Genomic DNA, 9,735 nt, shown 5'->3' on the forward strand with positions numbered 1-9,735 from the left:
TTAATTTTAAACATTTAAAAAAAAAAAAAAAACTTGAAAAATAAAGAAAGTTCTTTTATAAACTTGCATTTTTTAATTTATTTACTATTTTAACTCAACATCATAATAATGAATATAATTTTTATAATTATTATTTTTAATTTACTATTATTATTATATCAGCATCACTGTGATAATGAGAAATTACTGATTGGTTTTATTTCTTTTTTTTTTTTTCATAAATCAACCAGTACTCTGTACTTCAACTATACACTTGAATTAATTAGTGTGATTAAATAATTATAATTTAATCACTTCTTTATATAATTAATATAATATTTAATTAAATTATTAATTTATTTAATTAAAATTATGTAAATTATTACAAGCTCAGTGCTTTGGAGTAATCAGATTTTGATTTTTCACATTTACTCCAGGTGTCTTATTATAAGTTAACAATTATTTATTTATTTATTTATTGTTTTCCTTAATATTTTTCCATAATAATAACCATAATTTTTATTATTATTATTGTTGTTTTATCATTATTATTAATACTTATATTTTATAACATAAACTTAGTCACTATTATGAGCACATGATGAAATTCTTCAATTTGTAGGTTATATTTTATTCAGATATTTTATTATAGATATTATATTTTTTAGAGATATTCAAAAACAGTCGATTATTTATAGACATATTATTTTTAGAGATGTTTATTTTCACATAATTTTTTTATATACGTGTTTGGTTATGCAAATGTTGGTTTGTAGGATTTTTTATTTTTATAGTAATTTTTTTTTAGTGACTTTTTAATTTAGTTTTTTTTTAATTATTCATAATTTTATATATGCACTAAAATTATTTAGTAATTTTTAAATAGTGACCATATTTTTATTAGTGATTTTCAAATATAGAGACATTTTTTATAGGGATTTTTTTTTATTTACTTATTTTATACAATACATATTTATAATTTTACATTTAATTAAAATATATATATTTTTAATTATTGAATTTTTTTTTACAACTTCTTATTTTTATATTTTTACATTTGTATGAAAGTATTCATATACATTTTTATTTTGAGACATTTTTTTTTTACCGATTCTATGCTACCCCTCAAGAATTATTGGCCAGTATTGTATATACGCACTGGCTGACTTGGTTCGTGAATATAAAAATAAATTAAATTAACCATAAATAAAACAAATTAATCATTCTAATTCAAATAATAATTTAAAATTCTCATTTGTAACTTATACTGTTAATAAATAATATGTTTAACAATAAGTTATTTATTTTTTTTTTTTCATCAAGTATGTTTATCGTGATACTGAAACAAATAGGCATCCAACGAGTTTTAAAAATATTTTTGCGAGTAAATGTGGCACCCTCGCCGCTGATTTCATCAGAGCCCAGCAGAGAGCGCGTCAGGACCGAGAAGAGCACTGACGCGGGTCTTCAACGAACTAGACGGAGAAAGCAGATTTTAACCGCCAGAAACATCGACATCGACGCCATTATTCATTCAAACAAGTCATACGCTACAGCTGTAGCTTGCTATTAAATCATTTAACAATACAGATCATTGATTATTTATAATATTTGTTATAATTAAAAAAATAAAGTACATAGTATTTTATATATGTGTTGGACTATTATTATTAGTAATAATATATATATTGAGTAATAACACGTCCACATAAATTTTCATAGAGACAATTTTTAATATTTTTACATGGAAATATTAAAAATAAACTATAAATTAAACTCTTTCAAATTTTTGTTAGCATTAATCTACTTTTTTTAAAAAACAAAATGGTTTGGTGCCTAGTAATTTTTGTATTATTATTTATTGTTATCAGATGTTTTTAACTTTGCAGATTATCTTTTAAACTTGTCGATATTATTGGGTTGGAAAAACTTGAAAAGTTTCCAAAAATTTTCTAAAAATTTTATTTAATTCCGCGTTTCTCAAAATATTTTTTTTAGAGCTGTTCAGTAGCAACAAGAAATCCCGCGTAAATTTAAACAGGTACTTTTTGAAAAATAGCGCGCTCTACCGGCAAAAGCCCGATCCTCTTAATTAATACCATTATTTTACCATTACGTTCAGAATCCTGGTATCTATACTTCATGACTTAGTCCCTGAAATAAATGCTACAAAATATTATGCGCAACAGCTACAAAATAAAAGTGCACTGCGCAGAAGGAGCAAGTACGCAATAAAAGAAAGACCATAAATGAAAATTTGTGTGAAATAGAAAAAGACATGAGAACAAAGTAAAAAAAAAGTGTGCCAGAGAGAGAACAAGACGTACAGATGCTTTGAGTTATTTTTATCGACTGTATAGATATGTACTGTATTTACATACCAATATTTGTATTCTCTTAACGTCGCAAATAATCTATCGCTGTTTTTCAAGTGCGCGTTGCATTGATGCAGTTTTAAATTACTTTGTTACATTGTTCACTTAAACTTTATTATTTATGTGATTTTTGACATTTTTTAAACAACAGTCAAGTTAGAACCATGTTTGTGATTATGGATTCTCTGCTACAGTAGCGAAAAGTGACAAAAAAAAATATTTTTTTGATTTGTTTGAGTGCGTTAAATTTATCAGTTAAGACTTTGTTTTCTTTTATTGTACAAAAGAACTAAAAAAAAAAAAAAGATTTTGGTTTGTTTATTGAGTGGACATAAACTATCGCACTCTTAGCGTCCAGTTTGTATATATATATACATATATATACTGATTACAAACGTCAGTGGCAAGTAGATAACGAAAAAAATTGTGAAATTGAAAATTCTTAACTTAATTAACGCGTTTTTGTTTTTTGATAATTTCTGAGGGCATCCATTTTTGTTTAAGTAAAAAAAAAATTAAAGCTTTTTATTTAACTGAATACTTAATTAAGACGAAAAAAATAATAAGTAATTTTGTAATGTACCGCAAGTGTAGCACTGAAGAATACGCTGTTACATCAACAATTAAATTCGTCCACTCAAAGAGAAAAGGAATTTTTATAAATATAAAAAAAATGTTGAAGAACAAGATAAGTCGCCGTGATCAATTAAATTTCTTAATACTTCGTTGGAATTGAACTACTTATTTGAGATAATAAATTCAAATAAATTCATTGAGTTAAGGAGTTTTTTCTGAGAGCTGACAACTCTTGTGAAGACGACAAATACTTAGAACATGGTGAAATCTGTTTGTTGAGATCTTATTTGAAGAGATATTTACGATTTTCATCAATTTACTGCTGAAAGTAATTTTATTTAGATATTTTTTGACCAGATAATTAAACATGAAGCTGCTTGAAAGTACTAGGTTTGAAGCGATTAACAGTGCGCTGTGTATTAAAACTGGCGACTGTAAAATAATCGGAAGGTATTTATTGTTAATTTGCAGGCACTTCCTAGATTAAGAAAAGTAATTGGAAAAGATTGTAAAAAAATTTTAATGTTATGAGTGTGAATGTAGCAGGCATTAGACAATTTAATAATTTTAAATAAATTAATTAAAATAATGAAATTGAAAAAATTGCGCGGGCCGATTTTTCATTTATCTACATTAGGTTGTCCGTTATTACCCAAATCGATTTTTATTTATCGACCGTCCCCTGAATCTTTAGTTTATGACCTAAAAAAAAATATCCAACACAATCAGGCTCTTAATTTTCACATTAAACCGTGCCGAAATCATGTTTTATTTCCCATTTAAATAATATGGGATTTTTAGACTTTTGACTTTTAATTTTTTTTCTCAGAAACGAATGAAAAAATTTGATCAAAGCATATTCTAATAGGAAATTGAACGTACTACAAAAAAGTTTTCTTATGAATTTTCGATAAAATAACTCCTTCAAAAGTTATTCAACGTTAAACTTGTGTTTGCTATCAATTCTATAATATTTAAAATTCTATTTTTATTTTTACCTTTTTTGGCTGTAAAATCGTTGGAATAAAAGATAATTATTATTATCACTAGAGTACCGATGATCATTTATGTAGATTTCATAGCCTAAACAGAAAATCAACGGAAAAAAAAACATTGTTTATGAGAAATAAAAAAATCGGTCTGTCGGTTGACCCTGTGGGCCACCCCAAAACTTCCCGCCCATTTTGAGCTCTTCGAGTTCGAAAATACTTTTGTATGCCTTTGTTTTAAAAAAATAACGTTTTTTACCATTTTTGCTACAACGATATCTCTCGAACGAATAAACCGATTGAGATGTTTAAGGTGACAATCGACGCGTTTTATTGAGTTCTACAACTGATCAGATTGTGAAATTTATTTATCAAGTCATTTTTGAGAAATTTTCAAAATACTAAATCAAATTTTTTTTTCAATTCTTTCGACAACGGTTTCTCTTGAAAGAATTAACCGATTTTGATTGTTGAGGCGGCATTCGACGCGGCTTACAAAGTTTTAGAGCTGATTAGATTTTGGAATCAATCCATCGAGTGAATTGAAAGTTATTCAAAAAAAAACATTTTTGAGAAAAATTTATTTTTGAAATATCTCCGAACGTACCCTACCGATTAAGCTCAAATTTTCAATGTTTATAGTAAATAATAAGCCGTGTCGAATGAAACCTCGAAGATCAAAATCGGTTCATCCGTTCAAAAGTTACAGAATATTTACATACGTACGTATATACATACATACACTCGGACATCATCTTGAATTTAGTCAGAATAGCTTCCTAGAACCTTAAAACGTCGACATCTGGTGGAATTTCGATTTTCACAAATCGGGGTGAAACCAATAACTTCCCGAATTTTTGAAAATTTGCAATTTTCTTAGCGGGAAGTTAAAAATAACATACTTTTTCTCATACAGAAGAACTTTAAAATGAATTAATGGAAAGTGGTGCAATAAATATGTAAAAATTTCTTTGTCTATAATACTATAAGCAGATTTATTATCATTTTTGCTTTCTTTATAGTTTTTTTGTTAAGCCAGCTTTGGTCGCATTAGGATATTTTGTTTTGTACTCACTTTCAACTTGTATCAAATATTGTTTTTGATCTTCTCGTGTTGTTAAAATGTTAGTGTACTCTTGATTTAATTTAATTGCTCTTTCGACAACATCATTAATTACTTGTAAATCATTAACAATTCGTAAACCTTCTAAACAATATTTAGAAAAGCTTTAACAACACAAGAAGTTTTGAATTTCCATTATTAATACCAAATATATTTTTCTCTGTACAAAAAAAAAATTTCAGAAAAAATTTTAGGTCGAGATCTTAGGCTCGTCAAATCCCACTAAAGTTAGAAGTTGTTTAAACATTTTTTTCCAATTTTGTTCTAAAAAATATAATTTTTCAAGATATTATCAGTTTTTCAGGGTAAAACATGAATTTTATCATATAAATTTCATGGGAAATAGAATTTCTTACAAAATTGGCCTTCGGGTAAAAAGTTTTATGTTTAGATAATCATATTTTTCGTTATTCGGTGGCTTTCACCAAGAATCGCTATTATCTTTGTAACTATCAACTTTAAATAAATTTTTATCAGGTCTGTTTTGTAGAAAATCGAATTTCCTATTATATTTTTGATAAAATTTATTTTTTTACCCTGAAAAAGTGATAATATTTTGAAAACTTATAGTTTTTAAAACAAAATTGCAATTATCTCAGTAACTATCAACTTTACGTAATTTTATTATAGGACCTTTCTTGTAGAGAATTAAATTTCCGATCAAATTAAGTTGGAAAAGAAATTTTAAGCTTCTAACTTTAGCGGCATTTGGCGAGCCTAAGATCTCGACCTAAAATTTTTTTTGTTTTTCGAAATTTTTTTTTTTTGTACAAGGAAAAATATTTTTGGTATTAATAATGAAAATTAAAAAAAAAAGCGGATTTTGAAATTAGTCAGAATAGCTTCCTAGAACCTCAATATGTCAAGATTTGTCAGAAATTCGACTTTCGAAAATCGGACCGAAACCAATAACTTCACGAATTTCTGAAAATTTTCAATTTTCTTAGCGGGAAGTTAAAAATTTTATATTTTCAAATCGTCCTAAATCTCTCAAAAATTAGAAAATTTGACTATTATTAATTAATTAAAAATTCTTGTGAAGTATCTAGAAAATTTCATAGCTTGAAATCTCCCCAAATTATTGAATAACGTGTAATTTGTTACTTTTCAAAAGGATTTAATGCTTAAAAATTAGGAGGATTTTAAAGTTTATGAAAAACTTGAAAAGTATTAAAAAAAATTTTTTTTATCTTTCTAAATCGCTTTTCTTAATCAACGTTGATTATTTTGTTATTATTATTATTTTTACATGTTTATTTATATTCAGAATTGAAAGTTACTCATGTAAAATGGCTGGAAATGATAAACAATTGTACAAACGATTCAATTCTGAACAAGGAGTTACACCACATGACCTTCAAGCTTTATCTCCACCACAAACATCTCTTGGCACATCACCAGCTCAATCTTACTACAGGTATTTATTTTAGAATATTTGTATTTGACACAAAAAAAAGTTATAACACAGATTATAAATATAAATATTTACAGTAAAAGTATTTCTGGAGATGAAGAGGGGCCATTATGTGACACAATAAGCCGAAAAACTTTATTTTATTTAATTGCGACTCTAAATTCAGCTTTTTATCCTGATTACGATTTTTCTGATGCCAAGAGTCACGAATTCAGTAAGGAGCCCAGTCTGCAGTGGGTTATGAATTCAGTTGACAGTAATCTTAGTGCTACTGCTGGTGATCATTATCGCACTCTGAGATCTGCACTGTGGGCTGCAGTAGAAGATGAAATATCAATGAGCGAATGTGATATTTATAGGTCATTATAATAAATTCTTAAATTTTAAATTTTAATACACAGTTTATAATATCAATATTCTTATTCACTACGACACAGTAAACAATATTGTGTTAAAATCAACAATCTGTGTATTAGAAACGGTCCGCAAAATATTTGTTATTTTTTAACACACTATTTGTGTTAAAATTTCAACATAAAATTCGGTAATACAAGACGTAAATTCAACACTTTCTAAATGTCAGTGGCGACACAAAAAAATGTAACTTACATGACTTTTCTGTTAATTTTAAAGTAACAATAAATATTGATAATTTAAATCATTGTACTAAATAACACTTCTAAAGTGTTAAAAGTGATCAAAAACTTACAAGTAACACACAGAAAGGTATTGATTTAAGGAGGATAGCCACACAAATTTCCAAAAAAAAAAAAAATTTTTTTTTTTTTATTATTAAATCAAAGTTTACATAGTTAAAAATATGTTTCTTGAGTATTATATGAAAATTCCGAATATTTTCCGAGTTATAGTCATTTTTGTGACAGCGCGTCAACTGATGTTCCATTAACTAAAAACTTTAAACGCGTTTTTCTCGAAACTACTTTTTTTGAACTGGTCTCATCTGTAATTTGCATAAATATGAACCGATTCGCAACTTTTTTTCCCGTGTTCGTCTATTCAGTAGCTAAAGTTGCACGTAGGGGATTTTGAAAATTTTGATTTTTAAGATTCTTTTAGGCTGTTTGAATCCAAAAAAATGAGAAAAAAAAAACGAAAAAATTTTTAATTTGTTGCCATTTTTTTTTTTTTCAAATTCAAATTTTCAAAATCCTCTAGGTGGAACGATAACCACACGCATACAAATTACAACGTGGTTTGGTTTTTTCGTTCTAGATAATCCGTTTTTGAGTTAGAGATGAGACCGTGGTGCTCCACAAAAATGCTTATAACTTTATAACAACATGATATTTTTTAATAAAAATTTAGGAGAATTATCTTCAATGTATACTTTATAAAACAAAAAAACCCGATCCCCGAATTCCTTCATTATCCCAGTCAAAAAAATTCCCGAAAATCACCTATTTTTTCGATTCTCACAGTGACTTTCCCCTTGATACAAAAAAATTCAACAGTCCATTTTTACTCAGATACACAATATTTTTGCTATTTACGCCTGTCTAATTTGTATAATTTTCATATATAGCTACAACCCAGACTTGGCGTCGGATCCTTTCGGTGAAGATGGGTGTCTATGGTCATTCAATTACTTCTTTCATAATAAAAAATTGAAACGCATTGTTTTCTTCACTTGCAGAGCAATAAAGTGAGTATTTACTCAATTGTTTATAACATGAAGATTATCGCATATGTATAAATATTATTTAATTTTTCTTTCTTTGCAGTCCTTTGTACGCCTTAGATTCTGGAGTCGGTAGTGATTTCGCTATGGATGAAGACGATGATGACAATGATAATGATAATTATTAGGCGATAAATCTGTTACAACTTAACAAATATTGTTAAGTTGATGATTTATTTTTTTCTTATATTTATTTAATAATAACTTAAGATGACAGGTAGTTTTTTGAGAACACCTCTTATTTCAGATTAGATATAAATATTGTTCACGCGCTATTTGATACATAGCATTGCATTCAACTCCATAATTAACCATTTAAGGTCAGTTTTTAAATATGTCACTCAAATCCGTGATTAAGATATACTTAAGTGTATCATATATTTAATATATATATTATATAGTACGAACACCGATAAATTCATTCGGATTAAACTAAAACTGAGTTTTAAAAAACTGGCTCGTAATTTTATGATATTTGAAGTTATTGTGATTAATTTTTTCGTAAACCCACCATAGATTATTCTATAATAATTGTAGTAATTACAAACATATCACAGTGTTGTATTAATTGATAATTTTTTTGGGAAATGGGATCTCGTATATTCTTTGATTAAAACTTTAGATCCTTAGAATACGAACTATGATTTATGTAAACACTACATATTATGTATTTTGAATGGTTTGATATTTACACGTGCAGTTTACCTGCGGTTTTAAGCATAATACAAAAAATACATATATACATACTTGCAAAGATGATCGCTTATTGAATTTAAGGTTTGATATGAATATTCGATTGAATTGTAAATGAGTAAATACAGAAAGTTTGATGAAATTGTTTACATTTAATATTATTGCTGTGTTATATTGTTCTATATTTTGTCTCAAAATTATTTATATTTAAATTTTTAAATTTTGAGTGAATCAATAAATAGTTTATCACAAAGAACACTAAATATTATTATTTCTTGATATTTTCTTGTAAATTAAATAAGGTACCGGCGAGTTATAAGGCCTAGCTAAGGAAGATTTTTAATAGAATCGAAAATATTGCATTTAACTATCGAAATGTATCATTAATCTTTATTTCAATACATTACCCATAAAATGTAATCAAGTAATGGTAATTTTTACCATAAACAAACAAAAAATTATACTTTTACAAAAACCATACGAATAGACCTTATTTTACTATGGTAGGGTAATAAGGCCTACGAGTTACACAAACTGGAATAGTTTAACTATACTTAATAAAATTGCTATTAGAGATGGATCATCACTTAAATTTAGCAACAATACTTTTTGAGAATTAGAAGACTAGATTGTTTTGCTCAATGGCACTTAAAATTATCAGTACTCTTTTTAAGAGTCAGAAGACTAGATTGTTTTTTATAATTTCCTCTGCTCTGTGACAACATATAATGGATGATAAAATATAGAAGACAGGCAACGTAACATTAGGACTATAAATTTGTCGTACCATCTCTATGTTAGACCCTTCTATTAGAGTAGCCTTTAGCGGAAGCGATTATTTTAAATATCATTTCTGTCAATTAGGCCTTATTACCCGACAGGCCTTA

General features: G+C 26.9%; 1 protein-coding gene across 2 annotated transcripts; it reads left to right on the plus strand.

Moving 5' to 3' along the window:
* The first annotated feature begins 2,197 nt into the window (after positions 1-2,197).
* On the plus strand, positions 2,198-9,097 carry LOC103568632 (repressor of RNA polymerase III transcription MAF1 homolog). Of its 2 annotated transcripts, XM_053738582.1 has the most exons (6): positions 2,198-2,857; positions 2,949-3,380; positions 6,310-6,459; positions 6,534-6,815; positions 8,000-8,119; positions 8,199-9,097. In XM_053738582.1, exons 2-6 carry the CDS (start codon positions 3,298-3,300, stop codon positions 8,281-8,283), a joined length of 720 nt encoding a protein of 239 aa, XP_053594557.1. In that variant the 5' UTR covers positions 2,198-2,857; positions 2,949-3,297; the 3' UTR covers positions 8,284-9,097. The 2 variants fall into 2 exon arrangements, with proteins under 2 accessions (XP_053594557.1, XP_008543796.1); XM_008545574.3 differs by having other exon boundaries at positions 2,198-3,380.
* The last annotated feature ends 638 nt before the right edge of the window (positions 9,098-9,735 follow it).

This window comes from Microplitis demolitor, chromosome 4 (assembly GCF_026212275.2).
Source record: "Microplitis demolitor isolate Queensland-Clemson2020A chromosome 4, iyMicDemo2.1a, whole genome shotgun sequence".
Classification (NCBI taxonomy): Eukaryota; Metazoa; Arthropoda; class Insecta; order Hymenoptera; family Braconidae; genus Microplitis; species Microplitis demolitor.